The 25372-nt window shown below is 40.6% G+C and overlaps 1 protein-coding gene across 1 annotated transcript in view; it reads right to left on the bottom strand.

The window, feature by feature from the left end:
- Window positions 1–25372, bottom strand: part of SPMIP7 (sperm microtubule inner protein 7) — a 57342-nt gene that overhangs the window by 5491 nt on the left and 26479 nt on the right. Inside the window, exons 5-8 of the mRNA XM_068550330.1 lie at window positions 24108–24246; window positions 23190–23257; window positions 10470–10511; window positions 9059–9166 (exon numbers count right to left, since the gene is read on the bottom strand). Coding sequence (XP_068406431.1) covers window positions 9059–9166; window positions 10470–10511; window positions 23190–23257; window positions 24108–24246 — 357 coding nt within the window. The remainder of the gene's footprint in view (window positions 1–9058; window positions 9167–10469; window positions 10512–23189; window positions 23258–24107; window positions 24247–25372) is intronic.

Here is a 25372-nt window from a genome sequence, read left to right as displayed (position 1 = left end):
ATTTTTAAATAGTATTTATTTCTTGCCACCGTTAAAGTACTGATTTCATATAATTTCCTGAAATTGCACAAATTTAACTCAATTCCACTTACTCCTCTGTTTCCCTGGTCCTTTTCCCCTCCAGAGAGAGAGAGAGAGTAAAAGAAAAACACAAGAAGGTCTGGCAGGGTTTTTCAGGGTGGGTATAAAATCCCTCTCTATAAAGGCAAGCAAACGTCCAAGAGAAATATTTTAATGGGTAATTCAGAGAAGTGTGAATAATAAGTACTGTTTCTGCCATTCTTACAGCATATACAGCCCTTTCCATGGATTATTTCCTGAGGAAGAGGTGGGCCCCGTCCCAGTGCTGCTGAAGGCATGCAGCCTTGTCCTCAGGTGCGAGGAAGAATGTGAGCTTGAGACTATTTTCAAAGAGCAAGGACACGCTCTCTGCAAATCACAAGGCTCCCTCAGATGACACCCATCTTTGTGAAGCTCAGCTCTCAGGGTCCTCTTGGCGCCGCGGCAAGGAGAGGGCCAGGGCTCAGCTTGCCCTGGCCGCCCCATGGCCCCTCCTCGGGAGCGCGGCATCCCTCTGGCGAGGGTCCTTATCCTCGATGGAGGCCCAGACGCAAGGCAAGAGCAGCAAGGACCGAGCGCCCACGGAAGGCAGAGGGACGGCTCCTCTGAGGGTCCCCTGGTTTCGGCCCGTGCTTTCCACACATCCAGTAAGCCCAGGAATCCTCCAAGCACCACTGACCGCAGGAGGAATTTTCAGACTGCGGCGCTTCAGGCTTCAGGCTGCTCCGTACAGAGTCAGGGACCGGCCGACAGCGGCGGGCGGGGCAACGAACGGGGTGGGCTCAGGGGCCGGGGCGCAAATCTGGGCCTCAGCTACGAGAGGGGTGACAGTACCAAGCTCAAGGGCATGGGCAGGAGGGAGGCCAGAGTCTACTTGTGCCTGTGGGCAGGCAGGTCCTCTGGTGTCCTTCTGGGCACGGATGATGTGCCCCTGGCATCAGCACGTTAGGGGAAATGACGTATCAGGTAGGAATTGCACCAATAAAGTCCCGTGTCTCTTCCAAGCGCATCCGTCTACGACTAGCTGGCTTGCAGGCAATAAAACAGGGGACCCCGATGCAGACAAAGTGAAGGGCAAGCACATCAAGGGCAACAGCAGAGTAAGCAGTGCAAGTCAATGGATCCTGTGAGGCCAGGAAAATCAGGGAGCCAGGCCTGCCTGGACCTCTTCGCCAGCTGTGAGATTGTCCTTGTCTCGGTCAGCTGCAGCCTGAGAGCACACGTGGCCTCCCAGGACCCTGGGGGTCAAAGGGATTCAGTGAAGGTGGAAGCAACTGGCAAGTCTTTAGCACTTAGTAGGTGCTCAATTAATTGAGCATATAAGATTTTAAAGAAATAAGAACTGTACAAAATAGGAGCCTGGCAGGCAAAGAATGCAGTTCGTCCAGGACAGGCAGCTTGAGAGAGGTGAAGACAGACAGTGGTTTCCAAACGCTGCTGCGCCCTGACAACTCACGGGGATTTTTAAAAGGTACTGATGCCTTACTCCTACCCCCAGACATTCTGATTTAATTGGCAAGCGGTGTAACCTGGGAATTGGGGTTTTTAATCTCTCCAGATAACTCCCGTGGGCAGCCAAGTTTGGAAGTCTCTGTTTCAGGTTTGTTGCAGGGACCTGGGTGAGTAAACCACTGCTGTCCAATTCCAGGCAGGCCCCTTCAGGGTTTCTTGGAATTTTCTTAAAGAATTGCAGCTGTATGTCAGAGAGGTAACAAAAAATGGGGCAAAATCATTCATGTGTCATGTCTCTCCCCAAACATTCATTAAAGCTTCCATGCATGTTACAAAGGAAATCCCCTTCCTCTGCGTGAGAAGTTTTTTCCACTGCCCCTAAAACACCTGCAGAATGAAAATGTCTCTGAAGTCATAACCTTCCATCAGAGCAGTTAAGAAGTCAAAGGTGGAAACAAGTGATGTGTCAATCACAAGAAGGGCTTGATATAAAACGCCGCCCCACTATATGTGCTTTGTGGCATACAGGTTATTGATGTTAAACGGTATTATACATTACGTTATAATAATGATATTATATTACATCATATCTAAAAATAGCACCCATGCACTAGTGGACTGGATTAAAGAGAAGCTGCTTAGGCCTGAGAAATGAATTCAGTTGCATAATAAACTGCCACATATTTGAAAACGAAAGTCCTCACCCACGCTGCTTCTAAAATCTATTCCATTTAACCCTTTGGCAGGGACATCACAGGGGGACTTTTTTCCATCTTAAGTGCAACATGTTGACCTTATATCAAGAGGAGAATAGTCTCTGGGGGACACTCTGCAGACCTGCGGCTGATGGGTGACACGGTTTTTCAGATGGAAGAAACAAAGATATTAAAGACACTGAGATGTACAGGCTCTAAGAGAATTTCCAGAGCAGTTGTACGTTCAAACCCACTCCCCCATTGAAGGAAAGCGAGAGAAACAGGAAACCATTTGAAAATAAGCGAAGTCTTCACGTTTGCCTTTGTTCCATAGCTGCTAGTCTTTTGAACACCTTCTCTGGTACGCAATTCCCAAAATAAACCTAGAGTTGGTTCACTAATGGGTAAATTTGAATAAATTGTTGCCTAAGTTTACAACTAATTGGTTTTGCTCAGCAAAGCATAATAAAATAGAAATTAAATAACTTGAGAAACATAAGGAACTTTAGTAAATCAGTTAGAAGGAGGGAGCCCAGATGGTGTGTAATGAAAAGCTAAATAGAAAATAAAGAAAACATGGAGAAAACCGTGTTATATGTAGACTATAGGTCATGCATACGTGGATTAGAATTCCAGTGTGCACACGTTCTTTCTCTGTACCACAGGCCTGACAAATCCTCACTGATTGTGCGCCCTTTATGACACTTAACATGAGTTGACTGATTTAATCTCCCAACACTCTGGGTCGCTGGTCCTGGTATCATGCCCATTTCATAGATGCAGGCACTGGGGCCTCAGAAAAAGTCTAAGTCATGTGCCCAGAGACAACCGAGCTGGCAGGTGGCGGAACTGACCCGACCCAGAAGGCCCTGACACCCAGACTGCCAGCCGAGCCGGGAGAGCTGTGCTGGGTCGGGGTGGTCGACATTGTTCAGGGTGCGGGTGTAGTGCAAGTTCAAGTCACTTGGACCCTCGTTTATTGAGAGCTATTCTGTGTCAGGTACAGATCTAGCAGAACTCAAACAGGCCTGACTCCTGACAGCTTTCACATTAAGGAGTAAAGTTTTTAAATGCACAACTAGAGGTTTACAGAACCCAAGTGGGGCAAAGATCACTGATGCACAGTAAGAGCCGGAGGGTGTGAGAGGGACACAGAGGGAGGCGTGGGCTCAGAGTGTCCGAGGGCTGGCATCGGCCTTCAGGGCTGCCCCCGCCAGCCCTGTGACCCTGGACACAGGATGGGAGCTTTCTGACCCACCTCTGCCCAAGTCAAGGGTGGGGGGATTTGCAGCTCCCTTGCAGGGGGCGGGGGGCCGTGTTAGCCGGGCCAAGTGCTGGCCTAGTGCATGTGTGGACAGAGAAGGAGGCAGGCCTGGGAAGGCTGAGGGGGCACAGCTGAGGGGAAGGAGGGCCTGTGAGCTGTGACTGGTTTGCTGATCGTTCTGTGAGAAATCTAAATAAGACCAGAGTCACTTTGGCCACTGGGCTGCTTCCCTGAATGTGGTAAGATGTGGTAAGATCCCCAGGATCTGCTCAGGAATTAGTTTCACTCCTACCATCATCATGCTCTAGAGGATATGTTTTTCTCCCTCTGTTCTCAGGGAACCTTCACCTCTTGCATCTGGGAGGGGACACAGAAAGGAGCCGACAGCCCCATCAGAGCAGGGTTGACGCCCAGGAAGCACTCACTGGCCAGAGGCTGCCCTGGGGACTGGGGCTGTTCTCCTAACTGCTCATGGAATGAGTACCTGAGGCTCTTACATAATTTACTCTGCCTCAACCTCCTCATCTGTAAAGTGGGGAGAGAACCTATTCCCGCACCTCTGGCTTCATCACACTGCTTTGAAAAACAAATGAGAGAGTCGATGTGAAAGTTCTCAGAAAAGGCAGAAGTGTGGGCTAGTGTAAGGAACTGCTATTCATAGCCCATCTTGAACCTGCCTTGTGGTCAGAGTTTGTTAAAGGTGCAGCACACCCGGGGACGGGCAGGGCGGCCCCTTCTTCCATCTCAGGCCTTGGCCCAGGGGTGCCTGGAGGTCACTTTGGACAATTACTCATTATTTGCAAGTGCTTCATCAGAGAGACGACAGAGGTAAAGGCACAGTGAATACGAAACTGGGTGAAGTCCTGAAATAAAACATTATGATTTAGTGGAAGACAGCACGGTGGAGGCGCCAGGCTGGTTTGGGAAACCAATCGGCAAACAGTGTCTGGAAAGCACCGGGTACGGGGTCGGAGGGTGCAGCCTCTGCTCTGTCACCTGGACGTGCTTCTTTCCTGCTCAAGCCCCAGTGTCCTCGTTGGTAAAGGGAGGGGCTGGACCAGCTGAGACGCGCATATGTGAGAGCCCACGTGGTCCGTGGCAAAAGAAAAACACTCCCCCTTTTCTTAGGAAAGGGCAAGGTTCCATGCTTTTGGATCCTGAGTCTGCACAGATCTGCTGTTACACATCATTCTATAATCAGGCACTTTGCACTGATGACTCCTGAATGCCAGGCATTTTGAAACAATGTGGGCCACAAAATAATTACGAACAGAAAACAAACTTCTCTTCCATCTCATTTTATAATAAGCTCTTGCAAAGAATATGGCTCTAGTATTTAAAAGTAGGATGAAAAAACAGATTTGGAAAAAAATGGGGGAGAGGAAATTCCTACATTAGTCTTACCTTGTTTGCTTGACACAGATTGTAAGTGAGGATTGACTTTTTATCTTTTTTTTTTTTTTTTTTGGAATTCCTACTCAGTGCCTGAGCTTCAAGAACTGTTGAAGCCAATGGATACTGTGGATTCTAGTTCCTAAACTAGGCCCAAGTTAGAAGTTAGGAACCTCAGTGGAAACTGAACTAATGTCTTGAGTTCCTTAACTCTAAATATCTTTTAATAACTGGGCATCACTACCAAATCAGAAAATATTTTATTAATTTTAATGAGAAAACTCATGCAACAATTCTGCTTTTAAGGATTTGTTCTACAGAAATGGATGCATAAAACTGTGCAAAGATATATGTGGAGTATGTTTATTGCTGTATTTTTTTCACAATAGGAAAGATTTTAGTAACTACTTGGCCTACGTAAACTATGATATAGCTTGTAGTGGAATATCACGCAGCCGTTAAAAAAGATTTCATAGCCCTGCGTAGAGCCTGGGAAAATGTCCATTGCACCTGTCAACCCAACACCGCCCCACACACACATGCACACACAGCAACATGCAGCTACCTACAGGCAGAAATCCATGCACGTTTGGCGGTAAAGTCTAAAACATACATCACTTTTCAATACTGGCCCTGAAAATGAAAGAGGCATTCTACTTTTGACAAACATATTTGAATTGTTTTTATAATAAACACATTTGGAAGGAAAGAATATGCTATTTGGTGAGCTTTAGGGCTAGCATTGAAAGTGTGTGTGCATACACATTGGACATGAACTCTGGTTCCACTGTAAATTTTTATAATACTTCCAGGAAAGGATTTTGCAACATGCTTAAGAATGTTTATATATTTTGACCTCATAATCCATCTCAAGGAGTCTCCCTTAAGTAAATAACTCCAAATTAGAAGAAGATTCACTTAAAAAGTGTTTGACAGCATTATTTATCATAGCAAAAAATGGAAAGAGTTTACGTTTGTAACCTAAGCGAACTAGTCAATGACAGTACATCTACACAAATAAAAAATCCTGATGAGTTCATAATAACATGTACCCATGATGATGTAGCAATGTTAAGGTAGTAAAGATTATATATGTAGCGTGATCATAGCTATATAAATATACACAAACAAGATTCAGGATGACAGATGGAAATATGTCAAAATATTAATAATGCCTATGTTTCTGTGTAAAAGTTTAGTTATATTTTTATTGTTATTAATTTTTTCCGTACTTTTTTTCTATAATGATCAGATTCAGTTCTACAATTTTAAAAGTTATTTTTAAAACTATTAGTATAATCACCACCAATACATTGGGCACGCCAAATGACATGGTGGCCAGAATACAAAATCAATGAATGAGGAAAATTTGAAAACATTTACCCTTTGGGGAAATTGGTGATTCCAACCACCTGAACCCAAGAGGCAGTAGCCTTGACTCTGTCTGAAATGCAGCTTCCACTGAAGGAGTAGGGGGCAGGTACAGTGTCTGTCCTAAGTGTCATGGGTTATGAGAACCTTAAAGATGATCTCATAAACATATTTCCCTTTAAGAAAGTTTAAGATGAGGAAACAAAGGAAGAGTCATATTTGCTTTTGAATAGGATGGTACTCTACTCTACTGGGCACAAAGTAAATTTACGTGTTTCTGGGTTTTGGACCTCATGCAAATGACGTCATGTTGTATGCATTCTTCTATACTTTGCTCAGTGTGGTGCTGTGGAAAGGACATAACATTTTGTTTAGAGATTCAAGTATATGTAGCCAAACTACCAAGCAAAGCAAGCAAAGGATAAGCACGAAGTCTGATGTGATGACTTCTGGGTTGGGGAAGGAGATCGAGGAGATGGGGTTGGGATGAATATACAGGTGGCTTGAAAGATACGATACTATGTCCTTAGCTAGGCCCGGGATGCACAGGCATTTCCTTGTTATTTTGCTTTATATGTTACATATGACACTATACATTTTGTATCAGTATCTCATAATAAAAATGGAAAATCTTTCTTTGTGTTAAAAGGTTAAGATTCTGTTAAAAAATGAAACCGTATCCAAAGAAGGAACTTTGCAACCTTGGGGGCCCTCTAGTGGCCAATTTGGGGAAGTACAGTTAGTGTCCAATTCTTTTACATAATCCATTCAATTTCCTTTCCTTAAAAACACTAATTAACAGCAAGATGAGGTAGAATGGCATGCTCCCAAATTTACTCAAGGTAAATGGTATGTTCTACATCAAATTTTTAAAATGCTGCCAGACTTCTCTTTACTATCCTTGAAGAATGACCCAGAAGAATACATTTTCTTCTTTAGCAAGAATGTTTCATAAAACATTCCAAAATTCAGATGTACATTTCAAAGGAGAAATAAAATTTTATGCCAGTAGGATATTTTCAGTTGGGTTTATCCTCATATTCTTTCTTGAAAATTTTTTAGAATTGCCACGTTTAATAGCAATAATTTCCTTGCAGAAATTATGGAAGAATCATAACCAGCGAACACTTCCTCAGGACTCAGCTAAAACGTCACGGCCTTCAAGTCTTGTGGGTGAAAGTGACCTCTCTGTACAACTGAGATCAAAAGTACTAAGCTCACTTCTCAGGAGACTCACTCCATCCTGCTCTATATTATCATTGTTGGTGTGCAGAGCTCACCGGCCCTGCAGGTTTGCAAGCTACGTGAGGGCTAAGTCTTTGTCACAGTACGTGGAATATTTTATGTATTCTCTCCTCTTTTTTCTTTCTTTTTTGTTTTCGGTTGAAATAGATCAACTCATTTAATTCTTCAATGCAATAAGTTACAGAAATATATTTTAAAACCAAAGTTAGTTTTGAAACATATTTTAGTTTGGCCAGGTAGTCAAAAGAATTAGAGAGTCAGAATATATAACACAGGAAAATTCAAAATTATTATAGGGTGTAGGATAGGTCTGAAGGACAGCCAATGAGAAATTTAGCTATTTCGTCTCATGGGCACAACTGATGTTTAAAAAAAAATAGAAAGCAGCTAACATTTAGAATGCTGTTGTGATTCACACTATAGGCTTGCAGGACACCTCCTGCAAGGTTTTCAGTCACCACAGAAACTGATGGGGTAACAGCCATGATGTGTAGCAGCTCAGTGGTGTAATGAAGAAGATGTGGTACGTATATACCACGGAATATTACTCAACCATAAAAAGGAATGAAATAATGCCCTTTGCAGCAACATGGATGGACCTAGAGATTATCATACTAAGTGAAGTAAGTCAGACAGAGAAAGACATATCATATGATATCACTTATATGTGGAATCTAAAAAAAGGATAGAAATGAACTTATTTACAAAACAGAAATAGAGTCACAGATGTAGAAAACAAACTTATGGTTACCAGGGGGTAAGGGGGGGAGGGATAAATTGGGAGATAGGGATTGACATATACACACTACTATGTATAAAATAGATAACTAATAAGAACCTGCTGTATAGCACAGGGAACTCTACTCAATACTCTGTAATGACCTGTATGGGAAAAGAATCTAAAAAAGAGTGGATATATGTGCACGTATAACTGATTCACTTTGCTGTACACCTGAAACTAACAACATTGCAAATCAATTATACTCTAGTAAAAATTAAAAAAAAAAAAAAAAAAGACACAGAACGTCAGCTTCCTGTAGTGTATCCTGTGAATCCTAGGGAAGTAATTTCTGAGGCTCAGTATTTCCACTGGTGAAAGTGAATCTATACATACTTTTTGTATATATTATATATATATAATATATTCATAAAACATAGCATGTAAAGATATATTGCATATATATGTAGGCGCCCAGGTTAGTCAGTGCTCAAAACTATAATCTCCTTTGTGAGAAACTACAGTCCTTTCAGGAAACAGGTATCTTTCTTCCTAAGCTGTGAGCAGCACCAGGCTGTTGTCTTTTTTTTTTTTAATTTTATTGAAGTAGAGTTGATTTATAATGTTGTGTTAATTTCTGCTGTACAGCAAAGTGACTCAGTTATACTCATATACATTCTTTTTCAGATTCTTTTCCATTATGGTTTATCCCGGGAGATTGAATATAGTTCCCTGTGCTGTACAGTAGGACCTTGTTGTTTATCCAGGGCCGTTTTTTAATTGCTTCATTCATTGCAAAGCCCATGACCATGTTTCCTCCTGAATAATAAAGTGAGGGGAATAATCATAAGTGGAACTCACCAACTTGAGTGCGAATAAAGAATTTCAGAGCTGCGAGGCTTGGCGAGAGATGTGATGTCTCCACAGGGGTTGTCAACGTCATCAGCATTTGTAGACTGCACGCAACCACTGTTAGGATGAAAAGAAACATAGAAAAAATAGATGAACATATCCTAACTTGCAAAGGAAATCTTGACAAAATAGATCAAAATTCAAAATGCAAAAAATTAACCACGGTGATGGAACAATTTGCCTTAAAAAAAATAAAGTAAGGAGACTTTCTCTCTTTTAGAGTAAGAGTTGATCTTCCGTTTGGGCCAGAGTGAGAGCAACAGCTGGTTTGTGTTTTTGAGCAAAGACGCAGCTGCTTCTGCAGCCCTGAGCCAACTCCTGCCTGGAGCTTGGAGGCAGCCGGGGCAAGGCAGAGGCGGGTGTCGCCAGAGCTGAGGGGCCTTCTGTGGGGACGGAAACGGGGCAGGTGCCTGGGATTGTGGGCAACTGGCGATGTGCCTTCGGGGCCTGCGAGAAGGTCCAATTAGTCCACAGCAGTGAGGGGGTGCCCCGCAGGCACTTCTGGGGCCACTCGTAGGAAGGTGAGTCAACTCTACTGGAGAGCAGGAGAGGCTGGAGTAATGAGGGGGGAGGGCAAAGATGAATGGCCCAGATTCCTCTCTTTTCTTGGATTTACTTTGTTCCAAGGTACTGTGATCTGAAGGTTTATGTCCCCTCAAAATTCATACGTTGAATTCCTAACATCCAAAGGTGATGGTTTCAGGAGGTGGGAGGTACTTGGGTCATTAGTGTTCTTATAAAAGGGACACCACGAGCTCCTCGCCCCCTGAACCATGCGTGGACACAAGTCTGTGACCCCTTGGCTGTCCCTAACTTCCAGCCTCCAGAACTGTGGGAAATAAACGTGTGTTGTTTACAAGCCACCCAGTCTGTGCTATGTTGTGACAGCAGCCCAAGCTGACTAAAGCACAAGTTTTTTCTCCAATACAAAGCAGAGAAGACCCCAAAGGGCGGATGACGCACATCTGTGCCACCCACGGAGAGCCAAATTTAAATAGAAAAGCAAGAGATCGCGTTTCCTGCCCTTCAGCTTTGGTGAGCACATTGCAGCTTCCACATCAAGTGTAAAAGTCTTTCTGGGTGACAACACCCAATATTAGTAGCATCCAAGGTATTTTATTTCATAAAATAACCAATTTGGGAAAACTGAAAACACTGCTCTCCCTTTCTTTCTTTTATTAAAACCTTTAACACATTTTTGATGAAACTCCTGACAGGCATCATGCTAGGAAAACATTAGAAATCTGTTAGAAAGCGTAAGCTGTTTTAAAAAGTGAATTACAAACATGAGTGAGCTGAAAACAACTACAATTTAGATGTAAATCTAGTAATTTTTAAAACATTAAGAAACATTACTTACGTATAGAGAGGAATGTATTTGCTTCTGGAACTTGGACTCACACTTAGAAAAAGAGAAAACATGGGCAACTGAGTTATTGACATTAATAAACATCAAATGATTAGAGTATTTCTCTTATTAAAAAATGTCTTCAGGGGCTTCCCTGGTGGCGCAGTGGCTGAGAATCTGCCTGCTAATGCAGGGGACACAGGTTCGAGCCCTGGTCTGGGAAGATCCCACATGCCGCGGAGCAATGAGGCCCGTGAGCCACAACTACTGAGCCTGCGCGTCTGGAGCCTGTGCTCCGCAACGAAAGACGCCACGATACTGAGAGGCCCGCGCACCGCGATGAAGAGTGGCCCCCGCTTGCCACAACTAGAGAAAGCCCTAGCACGGAAACGAAGACCCAACATAGCAACCAATCAATCAATCAATAAAAATAAATAAATAAATAAAAAGTACATCAACTTTAAAAAAAAAAAAAAAATGTCTTCAGAGATATCCCATAAGAATGGGCTTCCAAAAGTTTGTAATTTTAAGCAGAAAAGATTTAAAGATGTAGTTTTTAAGTGATGAAAATCAAGCACAAAACAAATTGACTCCAAACAGCCAAGGACACATAAGTCCTTGTTGACTCCTATGATTTAGCTCCAAAGCCTCTTCTCCCGGGTTTTTCTTTGCTGTTTTTGTCCTCAATGGTTAGACATGTCATATTTGGCAGAGCTGACCTCTCATTTTCTTAGACACACGGAAGGTCCACATTTGACTGGCTCTTACTGACCATCTAGTGTAACTCTCCATGGTGGAGAGGAAGCGACTGTGGCCCAAAGGAGTTCAGTGACATACACAAGATTGCAGTTATTTAGGGCACTTCAAGGAGCTTGGGGTTTATTGTGTACTTTCCCTGCTCCAACCCTAGAATCAGCCATTTCTCCAAGGATCTCACAATGTCTTTTATTGGAGAGTGGCATTTTAAACCAACATTTTGGAGCTAGACATACTTCTGGCTGCTTGTGTGTCCCTGCTTCTAGGCCCTCCCAGCGGACAGAACTAGGAATATCTGGGCGTATTTGAACCCGTGTGTATCCATATATCTACATATATTTCTGTATTTACTTTCTGCATATACATATATATAAATAAAGGGATACCTCAGAGATATTATGGGTTCGGTTCCAGATCACGGCAATAAAAGTGAATACCACAGTAAAGCGAGTAACACAAATTTTTCGATTTCCCAGTGCATATAAAAGTTATGTTTATACTAAACTATAGTCTATTAAGTGTACAATGGCATTATGTCTAAAACTGTCCATACCTTAATTTAAAAATACTTTACTGCTAAAAAATGCTAACCATAATCTAAGTCTTCAGCAAGCTGAAATCCTGTTGCACTAGTAACATTAAAGATCACTGATCAGAGACCACCATTACAAATATAATAATAATGAAAAAGTTTGAAATATTGTGAGAATTACCAAAATATGACACAGAGATGCAAAGTGAGCAAGTGCTGTTGGAAAAATGGCACCGATAAACTTGCTCGATGCAGGGTTGCCACAGACCTTCCATTTGTAAAAAACACAGAATCTGTGTAGCACAACAAAATGAAATGTGCCTGTAAACATGAGTTCGTGGGATGTCCCCAAGTCTAATCAGCACCACAGGGCTCATTCTTAGCCTTTTCTCCCTTATTTACTGTTTCCTTCTCTGACAGTGTGAGACCTGCCTCCACCATCTACCAAAGATTTACTTTTTGTCACATGTAACAAAATGTGACAAACAGGCACAAGTCATACTACATGTTCTTACATGGAGTGTACATGTAAGAAGTTTAGAATTGCCAACCTGTTTCTTGGTGAGAAACACATTTACCAAGTAGAGTGTAGATAGTACTTACATACAGTTCTTTTTGTCATTAGCCTTACTGTTTTGTGTCAAAATACTGTTTCCGAGTTTATGAAGGTCCAAATTTAGGATCACTCCTGTTTTCTCCCATCCACTTAAATGTAGTTATGTCATTTGTTTGTAATACAGATTCACTTGTTACCTTCTGAATTCCATCCTGGATTTTCCCACCATCCTGGTATATATTTCTCTCTCTTTCTCTATTTTTTACTTTGCATTCAGTACAGTTTGCTGTCCGTGGTGCACATACAGTTCTATGGGTTTGACAAATACAGTCATGTGGCCAGCACCACAGAACCATATAGAGCTGTTCCATCGCCCTAATGTTTGTTTACAGGCTCTTTGTCTTCAACTCTGTCCCCCTCCCCCAAATCCTGGTAGCCACTGATCCACTCCCACCCTTGTAGTGTTGCCTTTTCTACAATGTCATATAAATGGAATCATGCAATATGAGATCTTTTGGATCTGGCTGCTTTCATTGAGCAAAATGCTTTTAAGATTCATCCGTCTTGTTGTGTGTTGCATTTGTTCTATTCCATTGTGTAGCTCTACTCTAGTATCTTTATCCAATACATGTTTTTCCATTCACCTGTTGAAAGCAATCTTGGTTGTTTCCAGGTTTTGAAGATTATGAATAGAGCTGTTACGAGCATTCACATACAGGTTTTTCTTGCTAATGGGAGCAGCATTTACTAGAGGAAGGCTCCAGGGTGAGTGGATCCCTCAGGAGTTCTGAGATGTGGCAGAACTGACTAGGACTTACACCTTTTAGTTCAGTGGATGATTCATCATTAAAACAATAAATGCAATGGATGCATAGAAACTGGGTGAGCTATTTGCTATTTTACCACATGACATGTAAACAGAAAGATGCTAATAAAGTTTTTCTTTTCTTTTTTCTTTTTTGGCTGTGACATGTGGCTCGTGGAATCTTAGTTCCTCGACCAGGGATCGAACCTGGGTCCATGGCAGTGAAAGGGCCTAACCTAACCACCATGGCAGTGGTTAGGTCGAGTCCTAACCACTGGACTGCCAGGGAATTCTCGCTAATAAAGTTTTTTTATTAGCACTCACGTAATATTAAGAGTTAGCACCAGCAATTTACATCTTTATTCTTTTAAAAGATATTTGAATGGGATTATCAACTATTTCAGCTTGCTGTGTTTATAAGGAACTTATATTTTGAATGTTTTAATCTTTGATTTAAATTATTACCATTCAATTTATACATTGGAATCTATTATTTTTATTGGGGTGTTTTATACCTTTGATTAAGCCATCTTTTAAATAATCTTTATCAAAACTTTACATACTGTTTTTAGAATATGGCTCAATAAAATCGGTTTGCTGACACGACTCAATATTTTTCTCAATACTGTCATTACTTGCAATTCCAGATTCAGCATTTAAACTTGATTATGATTTTGCATATTTCCACTTCACTATACTTTTTTATTCTAATAATTAAAAAAATCCTTTTTTTAAACATCTTTATTGGAGTATAATTGCTTTACAATGTTGTGTTACTTTCTGCTGTATAACAAAGTGAATCAGCTATACATATACATATATCCCCATATCCCCTCCCTCTTGTGTCTCCCTCCCGCTCTCCCTATCCCACCCCTCTAGGTGGTCACAAAGCACCGAGCTGATCTCCCTGTGCTGTGTGGCTGCTTCCCACTAGCTATCTATTTTACATTTGGTAGTGTATATATGTCCATGCCACTCTCTCACTTCGTCCCAGCATACACTTCCCCCTCCCCGTGTCCTCAAGTCCATTCTCTACGTCTGCTGCCCCTAGGTTCCTCAGAACCATTTTTTTTCTTTTAAGATTCCATATATATGCGTTAGCATACGGTATTTGTTTTTCTGTTTCTGACTTACTTCACTCTGTATGACAGATTCTAGGTCCGTCCACCTCACAACAAATAACTCAATTTTGTTTCTTTTTATGGCTGAGTAATATTCCATTGTATATATGATGCCACATCTTCTTTATCCATTCATCTGTCGATGGACACTTAGGTTGCTTCCATGTCCTGGCTATTGTAAATAGTGCTGCAATGAACATTGTGGTACAGGTCTCTTTTTGAATTATGGTTTTCTCAGGGTCTATGCCCAGTAGTGGGATTGCTGGATAGTATGGTAGTTGTATTTTTAGTTTTTTAAGGAACCTCCATACTGTTCTCCATAGTGGCTGTATCAATTTACATTCCCACCAACAGTGCAAGAGGGTTCCCTTTTCTCCACACCCTCTCCAGCATTTATTGTTTGCAGATTTTTTGATGATGGCCATTCTGACCTGTGTGAGATGATACCTCATTGAAGTTTTGATTTGCATTTCTCTAATGATTAGTGATGTTGAGCATCCTTTCATGTGTTTGTTGGCAATCTGTATATCTTCTTTGGAGAAATGTCTATTGACATCTTCTGCCCATTTTTGGATTGGGTTGTTTGTTTTTTTGTTATTGAGCTGCATGAGCTGCTTGTATATTTTGGAGACTAATCCTTTGTCAGTTGCTTTGTTTGCAAATATTTTCTCCAATCCTGAGGGTTGTCATTTCGTCTTGTTTATGGTTTCTCTTGCTATGGAAAAGCTTTTAAGTTTCATTAGGTCCCATTTGTTTGTTTTAATTTCCCATACTCTAGGAGGTGAGTCAAAAATGATCTTGCTGTGATTTATGTCATAGAGTGTTCTGCCTATGTTTTCTTCTAAGAGTTTTATAGTGACTGGCCTTACATTAAGGTCTTCAATCAATTTTGAGTTTAGTTTTGTGTACGGTGTTAGGGAGTGTTCTGATTTCATTCTTTTACATGTAGCTGTCCAGTATTGCCAGCACCACTTATGGAAGAGGCTGTCTTTTCTCCATTGTATATTCTTGCCTCCTTTATCAAAGATTAGCTGATCATATGTGCATGGGTTTATCTCTGGGCTTTCTATCCTCTTCCATTGATCTATATTTCTGTTTTTGTGCCAGTATCATACTGTCTTGATTACTGTAACTTTGTAGTATAGTCTGAAGTCAGGGAGCCTGATTCCTCCAGCTCCGTTTTTCTTTCTCAAGATTGCTTTGGCTATTAGGGGTCTTTTGTGTTTCCATACAAATTGTGAGCTTTTTTGTTCTAGTTCTGTGAAAAATGCCATTGGTAGTTTGATAGGGATTGCACTGAATCTGTAGATTGTTTTGGGTAGTAGAGTCATTTTCACAATGTTGATTCTTCCAATCCAAGAACATGCTATATCTTTCCATCTGTTTGTATCATCTTTAGTTTCTTTCATTAGTGTCTTATAGTTTTCTGCATAGAGGTCTTTTTTCTCCTTAGGTAGGTTTATTCCTAGGTATTTTATTCTTTTTGTTGCAATGGTAAATAAGGGTGTTTCCTTAATTTCTCTTTCAGATTTTTCATCATTAGTGTATAGGAATGCAAGAGACTTCTGTGCATTAATTTTGTATCCTGCTACTTTACCAAATTCATTGATTAGCTCTCGTAGCTTTCTGGTAGCATCTTTAGGATTCTCTATGTATAGTAACATGTCATCTGCAAAGAGTGACAGCTTTCTTCTTCTTTTCTAACTTGGATTCCTTTTATTTCTTTTTCTTCTCTGATTGCTGTGGCTAAAACTTCCAAAACTATGTTGAATAATAGTGGTGAGAATGGGCAACCTTGTCTTGTTCCTGATCTTAGTGGAAATGGTTTCAGTTGTTCACCATTGAGAACGCTGTTGGCTGTGGGTTTGTCCTATATGGCCTTTATTATGTTGAGGTAAGTTCCCTCTATGCCTACTTTCTGGAGGGTTTTTATCATTAATGGGTGTTGAATTTTGTCAAAAGCTTTTTCTGCATCTGTTGAGATGATCATATGGTTTTTCTCCTTCAGTTTGTTAATATGGTGTATCACATTGATTGATTTGCGTATATTGAAGAATCCTTGCATTCCTGGGATAAACTCCACTTGATCATGGTGTATGATCCTTTTAATGTGCTGTTGGATTCTGTTTGCCAGTATTTTGTTGAGGACTTTTGCATTTATGTTCATCAGTATTACTGGCCTGTGGTTTTCTTTTTTTGTGACATCTTTTTCTAGTTTTGTTATCAGGGTGATGGTGGCCTCATAGAATGAGCTTGGGAGTGTTCCTCCCTCTGCTATATTTGGGAAGAGTTTGAGAAGGATTGGTGTTAGCTCTTCTCTAAATGGTTGATAGAATTCGCCTGTGAAGCCATCTGGTCCTGGGCTTTTGTTTGTTGGAAGATTTTTAATCACAGTCTCAATTACAGTGCTTGTGATTGGTCGGTTCATATTTTCTATTCCTTTCTGGTTCAGTCTTGGAAGGTTGTGTTTTTCTAAGAATTTGTTCATTCCTTCTAGGTTGTCCATTTTATTGGCATAGAGTTGCTTGTGGTAATCTCTCATGATCCCTGTACTTCTGCAGTGTCACTTGTTAATTCTCCTTTTTCATTTCTAATTCTGTTGATTTGAGTCTTCTCCCTTTTTTTCTTGATGAGTCTGGCTAATGGTTTATCAATTTTGTTTATCTTCTGAAAGAACCACTTTTTAGTTTTATTGATCTTTACTATTGTTTCCTTCATTTGTTTTTCATATCTTTCTGATCTGATCTTTATGATTTCTTTCCTACTGCTAACTTTGGGGTTTTTTTGTTTTTGTTTTTCTTTCTCTAATTGCTTTAAGTGTAAGGTTAGGTTGTTTATTTGAGATGTTTCTTGTTTCTTGAGGCAGGACTGTATTGCTATAAACCTCCCTCTTAGAGCTGCTTTTGCTGAATCCCATAGGTTTGGGGTTGCTGTGTTCTCATTGTCAGTTGTTTCTAGGTATTTTTTTAATTTCCTCTTTGATTTCCTCAGTGATCTCTTGGTTATTTAGTAGTGTATTGTTTAGCTCCCCATGTGTTTGTATTTTTTACAGTTTTTTTTTCCTGTAATTGATATCTAGTCTCATAGTGTTGTGGTCAGAAAAGATACTTGATAAATTTTCAATTTCTTAAATTTACCAAGGCTTGATTTGTGACCCAAGATATGATCTATCCTTCAGAATGTTCCACGAGCATTCGAGAAGAAAGTGTATTCTGTTGATTTTGGATGGAATGTCCTATAAATATCAATTAAGTCCATCTTGTTTAATGTGTCATTTAAAGCTTGTGTTTCCTTATTTATTTTCATTTTGGACGATCTGTCCACTGGTGAAAGTAGGCTGTTAAATTCCCCTACTATGATTGTGTTACTGTCGATTTCCCCTTTTACAGCTGTTAGCATTTGGCTTATGTATTGAGGTGCTCCTATGTTGGATGCATAAATATTTACAATTGTTATATCTTCTTCTTGGATTGATTGCTTGATCATTATGTAGTGTCCTTCTTTGTCTCTTGTAATCGTCTTTATTTTAAAGTCTATTTTTTCTGATATGAGTATTGCTACTCCAGATTTCTTTTGATTTCCATTTGCATGGAATATCTTTTTCCATCCCCTCACTTTCAGTCTGTATGTGTCCCTAGGTCTGAAGTGGGTCTCTTGTAGACAGCATATATATGGGTCTTGTTTTTGTATCCTTTCAGCCAGTCTGTGTCTTTTGGTTGGAACATTTAATCCATTTACACTTGACGTAATTATCGATATGTATGTTCCTTGTACCATTTTTTAAATTGTTTTGGGTTTGTTTTTGTAGGTGTTTTCCTTCTCTTGTGTTTCCTGCCTAGAGAAGTTCCCTTAGTATTTGTTGCAAATCTGGTTTGGTGGTGCTGAATTCTCTTTACTTTTGCTTGTCTGTAAAGGTTTTAATTTCTCTGTCAAATCTGAATGAGATCCTTGCTGGGTAGAGTAATCTTGGTTGTCAGTTTTCCCCTTTCATCACTTTAAATATGTCCTGCCACTCCCTTCTGGCTTGCAGTGTTTCTGCTGAAAGATCAGCTGTTAATCTTAGGGTGATTCCCTTGTATGTTATTTGCTGTTTTTCCCTTGCTGCTTTTAATATTTTTTCTTTGTATTTAATTTTTGACAGTTTGATTAATATGTGTTTTGGCATGTTTCTCTTTGGATTTATCCTGTATGGGACTCTCTGTGCTTACTGGACTTGATAGACTATTTCCTTTCCCATATTAGGGAAGTTTTCAACTATAATTTCTTCAAATATTTTCTCAGTGTCTTTCTTTTTTTCTTGTTCTTCTGGGACCCTATAATTGGAATGTTGGTGTGTTTAATGTTGTCCCAGATGTATCTGAGACTGCCCTCAATTATTTTCATTCTTTTTTCTTCATTCTGCTCTGGGGTAGTTATTTCCACTATTTTATCTTCCAGATCACTTATCGGTTCTTCTGCCTCAGTTATTCTGCTATTGATTCCTTCTAGAGAATTTTTAATTTCATTTAGTGTGTTTTTCATCATTATTTGTTTGCTCTTTGCTTCTTCTAGGTCCTTGTTAAACGTTTCTTGTATCTTCTCCACTCTATTTCCAGGATTTTGGAACATCTTTACTATCATTACTCTGAATTCTTTTTCAGGTAGACTGCCTATTTCCTCTTCATTTGTTTGGTCTGGTGGGTTTTTACCTTGCTCCTTCATCTGCTGTGCTTCTCTGTCTTCTCGTTTTGCTTAACTTACTGTGTTTGGGGTCTCCTTTTTGCAGGCTGCAGGTTCGTAGTTCCCATTGTTTTTGGTGTCCACCCCCAGTGGGTGAGGTTGGTTCAGTGGGTTGTGTAGGCTTCCTGGTGGAGGGGACTGTTGCCTGTTTTCTGGTGGATGAGGCTGGATCTTGTCTTTCTGGTGGGCAGAACTGTGTCCGGTCATGTGTTTTGGGGTGTCTGTGAATTTATTATGATTTTAGGCAGCCTTTCTGCTAATGGGTGTGGTTGTGTTCCTATCTTGCTACTTGTTTGGCATTGGGTGTTCAGCACTGGAGCTTGCTGGTGATTGAGTGGAGCTGGTTCTTAGCATTGAGATGGAGATCTCTGTGAGAGCTCTCACTGATTGATATTACATGGGGCTGGGAGGTCTCTGGTGGTCCAATGTCCTGAACTCGGCTCTCCCACCTCAGAGGCTCATGCCTCATAGCCAGCCAGATCACCAAGACCCTGTCAGCCACACGGCTCAGAAGAAACGGGAGAAAAAAAAGAGAGAAAGAAAAAATAATAAAATAAAATAAAGTAATTAAAATAAAATATAAAAAAATTATTAAAAAAATAATAAAAAATTTAAAAATTAAAAAACGAAGAGAGCAACCAAACCAATAAACAAATCCACCAATGATAACAAGTGCTAAGAACTATACTGAGATAAACATAAAAGTCAGAAACAAAAGAGTTGCAGACAGCAACCCCCAAGTCTACAGTTGCTCCCAAAGTCTACCACCTCAATTTTGGGATGATTCATTGTCTATTCAGGTATTCCACAGATGCAGCGTACCTCAAGTTGATTGTGGGGATTTAATCCACTGCTCCTGAGGCTGCTGGGAGAGATTTCTCTTTCTCTTCTTTGTTCACACAGCTCCTGGGGTTCAGCTTTGGATTTGGCCCCTCCTCTGCATGTAGGTTGCCCTCTGGCATCTTTTCTTTGCCCAGACAGGAGGGGGTTAAAGGAGTGGCTGATTAGGGGGCTCTGGCTCAGTCAGGCCAGGGGGAGGGATGGGTACATAATGCGGGGTGAGCCTGCAGTGGCAGAGGCCAGCGTGATGTTGCAACAGCCTGAGGCGTGCTGTGTGTTCTCCCAGGGAATTTGTCCCTGGATTACTGGACCCTGGCAGTGGTGGGCTGCACAGGCTCCGGGGAGGGGAGATATGGATAGTGACCTGTGCTTGCACACAGGCTTCTTGGTGGCTGCAGCAGCAGCCTTAGCGTTTCATGCCTGTCTCTGGTGTCTGCACTGATACCTGTGGCTTGTGCCTGTCTCTGGAGCTCATTTAGGCAGTGCTCTGAATCCCCTCTCCTCATGCACCCTGAAAAAATGGTCTCTTGACTCTTAGGCAGTTCCAGACTTTTCCCCAGACTCCCTCCTGGCTAGCTGTGGTGCACTAGCCCCCTTCAGGCTGTGTTCACACAGCCAACCCCAGTCCTCTCCCTGGGATCTGACCTCAGAAGCCTGAGCCTCAGCTCCCAGCCCCCACCCTCCCGGGCGGGTGAGCAGACAAGCCTCTCGGGCTGGTGAGTGCTGGTCGGCACTGATCCTCTGTGCAGGAATCTCTCTGCTTTGCCCTCTGCACCCCTGTTGCTGCACTCTCCTCCATGGTTCTGAAGCTTCCCCCCGCTGCCCACCCTCTGTCTCCACCAGTGAAGGGGCTTCCTAGTGTGTAGAAACCTTTCCTCCTTCACATCTCCCTCCCACTGGTGCAGGTCCCGTCCCTATTCTTTTGTCTCTGTTTTTTTCTTTTTTCTTTTGCCCTACCCACGTACCTGGGTAGGGCAAAAGAAAAAAGGTACGTGAGGAGTTTCTTGCCTTTTGGGAAGTCTGAGGTCTTCTGCCGGTGTTCAGTAGGTGTTCTGTAGGAGTTGTTCCACATGTAGATATATTTTTGATGTATTTGTGGGGAGGAAGTCTTACTCCTCTGCCATCTTAAGGGTCCTCCAAAATATCCTTCTTTAAAGGGCAATTTATGCTGGTTTTATTGAAGTGATACATACAATTGTTAAAGATTTGAAAAATGTCACCTTTGATATTATTTTTCCATAACTTAAATTTATTAATAACTTATTAATTTTGCTGACTAAGGCCTAAAATCTCCCATACTTTGCTTTGCAATTAATGATGGATTAGGTAAATATAAAATTAAATGTACAAGATTAAAAACCCTCCCATTGAGGTGACAATCAAATTGACCATCATCAAACCAGAACATCATATGAAACTCCAGGGAACAAAAGATGGGATTATCTCACTGTGGACGCATGCATTCTTTTTATGCATTATCTGTCTGTCTCACACTATTCTTCATAACTGGCCACAGTATTTGTTGCAAAATACACATATCTGTTTAAAGTTTCATGTGATTCAGTCTTATGTTTTCTATTCTATTTAATTTTCACAAAATGCTGGTTGTGACTCTCCACTAATGGGTTGCAGGCTACAAATCACTCATTAATCTGCTCAGCAGTCTACTCACTAAACTGGGACAGGACAACTGCCGAGTCATGCTGAGAAATGGGTCCCTGGCTCAGATCATAAGTGAGAATTGACTTCAAATGTTTTAAAGAGATAAATATGAAAAGCAAAACTTTAATTATTTTTAAGAAAAAAAGTAAATAAAGGACAATATCCTTTTTACTTCTGGATAGGGAAAGATCTATTAAAAATTCCACAAATATAACAAGATATGGAGGTAAATATTGATGAATTCAGTTATATTAAAACTCTGAACTTCAGTTCTGCAAAGGGCACTATAAAATAGAAAAGTCACAGCCTAGAAGGAGACATGCATATTACCAATAAAGGATTTTAATCCAGAATAATAGACTTAAAAATTTCTATAATCAATCAGTAAAAGACAAAATATATGAACAAGTAAGTTATACATGTGAACATGCAGTAAGTTACAACTTACAAAAAAATGGTTATTAGTAACCAGGTAAATGTTAAAATTATAATGAAGTACAATTTCATGCTTCTAAAATTAGAATTTTTCTAATTTGAAAATTCCAAATGCTGGCCACAAAGTGCAGCAGTGGGCATTCAATCATTGCTGATGGTTGGTCCATTGGTAAAACTCATTTGGAGAATAACGTAGCAATATTTAGAACATAAAGAAGTTTACACCTCTTGATGTAGCAATTGTAGATGTAAGGATGTATATATAAAACCCAGAAATGGCTTTATACTTTATAAAGATATGGGGACACTGTTTCCAACTCCAACAGAAATCAGACAAAAAATTGTTATGAGAATGGATGAATAAATTGTGGTATAACGGTTCAATGGAAGACTATGCGTCAGAGAAAGTGAACACCTAGAGATGCCAGCATGAGTCTCACAAACACAATACTGAACAAAAATGTTAAGTTGTATGAATATACATTTGATACCACTTATAAACATGGAACACTTGTTTACCACTTGTAAACATGGAGCACAATTCCACATCTTGGTTAAGAATAACACATATGTTTTAAGGGTGCATGAAAATGTGAAACTTCACAGCCGGAATAATGGTGATCCCTTAGGAAGGCACATGTGCTTAGAGAGAAGTACGTAGGGGCTTCTGTGGTGTTAGTAACGGTTTGTTTTTATACTTGGGAAGTAGACACGCAGATTATATCATACTTTTATTTTATATTTTTATATAAGAATTATTCAAAGATAAATTTAAAAAATAAAAACAGAGATGATGGCTGTATTGTGGGCTAAAAGAAGAAAAAAGACAAAATAGTGACATTTTCAAAGACAGAAACACCAAGTTTTTTAGACTAAATGCACAAAATTACCTATGTGGAAAGATTAGTAATAAATCATTGTTTCTAGCATTAATAGAACTCAAAATAACTATTTGATACAAAAGTTGAGAGAAAATAATTCATAATCCCTTGAAATCCATGCATTTTACAACATTATAAGTGTTCATATCAAATGACATATAAAACACTCCTTATTTTTAAATGGTTGTGGTATATTTGATAGTCTAAATTTTAAGAAGGGTTAAGAGAAAACAAGAGAAAGCTGGCAACACTGAGTGACTGAACTGGGATTTGTGTTCTCTTTCCAGCCACAGGGACGAAGTCAGAGGGCCTCTGGGATGCTCTCCGGAGGACATGCCCCTCACCCATGGGCTAGAGCCTCTGATTCTGACAAATATGTGACAGCAAAAGGTCTACTGATGAGAACATTAGGAGATAAAACTTACAAATTGACTGGTTTGACTGGTGCCAAGAAAGATCTTGTTTGAAATCTGTCCCATAGTCCACCAACCATCTAAAATCACCATCAAAATGAATGACAAGTATTTAACCATGTTACTGTAATTTCTAGTATTTAAGTTCCAATTACTGTAATCTCTAGTATATATGTTCTAAGTTACTGTAATTTCTAGTATACAAACTTCAGTGCTCTTGTCAGTCCCCTCGTATCACGGGCAAGAGCCCCAGTCACCCAATGGAAAGCAATCCCCGAGCATCCTTATTCACTCAGGGGGTTGCTCCTGAGCGACTCCTGGTCTCTGCTCTGCTCGCAGACCTTCAGTGTCAGTTTGTTTTCTCATAGCTGGAATCTGCCTCTTTAGCCACCTCCTTTGGACTGAAGCCCTTGTGAAAGGTCTGGTTTGGATTTTTATCCCAAGACTGTGCTTTCTTGGCTCCCCCTTAGCCCATGCTCCACAGCCCCAGGCTAGTCTCCCCCACCTAGAGCCGTCATCTTAGACCATCATCTTGCCAGGAAGGATTTTGGATACAAGTATAATTCAACACTAAACAATATGTAATAAAAGACCAATTTTCACAAGGTATAAAAATATTTTAAAGGATTTGAGAGATCCTTAAAAATAGTTATAGGAATCCAGACACATTTTTGGTCCTTTAATTGGTTCTCATTTCTGTGCACAAATCCTGTGCTGAGATTTTATATTAAAACTATATTTTTCCTCTCTAATTATCATTTTTCTCTGTAAAAGCTGAAGTTTTTCAAGATACTGTGGGCTTCTTAACCTGTAGTTCACAAACCTCTTAGGAGTCATGTTTAAAACTGTATTTCAATATAATTGATTTCCTTTTTAGTTTTGTGTACTTTTATGTATTAAAAAACTTCATTATGAGAGGTGATCACTGACCTGAGTTATTGCTGGCAATCCTTCATATCTTTTCAGTGTAAAACACTGTGAGATAGGGTCAGCAGCTTTTTCCACTGTTGTTTCTTCTGGATCAAGTTTTGGTGGTAGCATCTTGTCCCAAGGAACCATTTCATAAGCCCTATGAAATTATTAAATAATGACATTTTGTGAAAAATACATATTCAGTTGGCATAGTTCTTAACAATATCATATTCTGTGGTAGGAAGAATTCTAAACTGTCCCCCAAGATTCCTGCCCCTGGTGTACATACTGTACGTAGTCACCTCCCCTCAAGTGTGGGCAGAGCAAATGTATATGGTAGGGTATCACGCCTATGATAGTTTATACGGCAAAAAGGGATTGTGCACAGGTAATTAAGGTCCCTAATCAGTTGAATTTGAGTTAATCAAAAAAAAAAAGGTAGATTATCCTAAGTGGTTCTGACCTAAACAGGTGACCCCTAAAAAGAAGCAAGAAAACAGCAGCAGACACATTTCAGTTATCCTTAAACAAATCCTGTGAGTCCTAGAGCTGCGCTGAGCTGAATCCTGCCAACAATCCGAATGATCCTGGGAGATGGGGACTCAGCCGCCACTGACATCTTGATTCCAGCCTGAGAAACCCTGAGCATTGAACTCAGCGGGGACTTGCCAGCACTTCTGTCTTATGCAAACGTGAGATACTAAATGGGCATGATGTAAAGCTGCCATATTGTGGTAATCTGTTACACAGAAATAGAAAAGTAATGCATACACTTATATACATCTTACACTTAACCAAAAAAAAATTCATTTGAGCTTTGCAGCAGGGCAAGAAGAACATTAATTTACAAATAAATAAACTATGGCTTAGAAAACTGAATTTGTTTGCTTAAGGTCACTCAGCCACTGATGGTCGAAGTTAGACCTCTGATCTTGATTACCTGCCACTGAGGACTCAGTAACATTCACATTATGTTCACCCCCCTGCCCCCTAAAGCACTTTCTTAGTTTTCCAACCGAGCACTAGGTCTCTGCATTTCCTCCCCCCACCCCCCCCCCATTGGTTCTCTCCTCTCAGTCCCTTTTGCTGGCACCCACCCCCTTTTTCTCCTCTTTCTTGATATACAGATGCCAGGACTCAAGCTCTGTTCTTCTCCTCTGGCTCATGCAGTGCTGGGGCTTGACGTCCCTGCCCCTAAGCCATGACACCCAGACTTGTTCCGCCAGCACAGACCTCTCCCCCAGACTGCAGACCCACAGACCACGTTGCCTACTTGACACATC

This window comes from Eschrichtius robustus, chromosome 8 (assembly GCF_028021215.1).
Source record: "Eschrichtius robustus isolate mEscRob2 chromosome 8, mEscRob2.pri, whole genome shotgun sequence".
Lineage (NCBI taxonomy): Eukaryota > Metazoa > Chordata > Mammalia > Artiodactyla > Eschrichtiidae > Eschrichtius > Eschrichtius robustus.
This window is presented reverse-complemented; position numbering and strand designations above follow the sequence as displayed.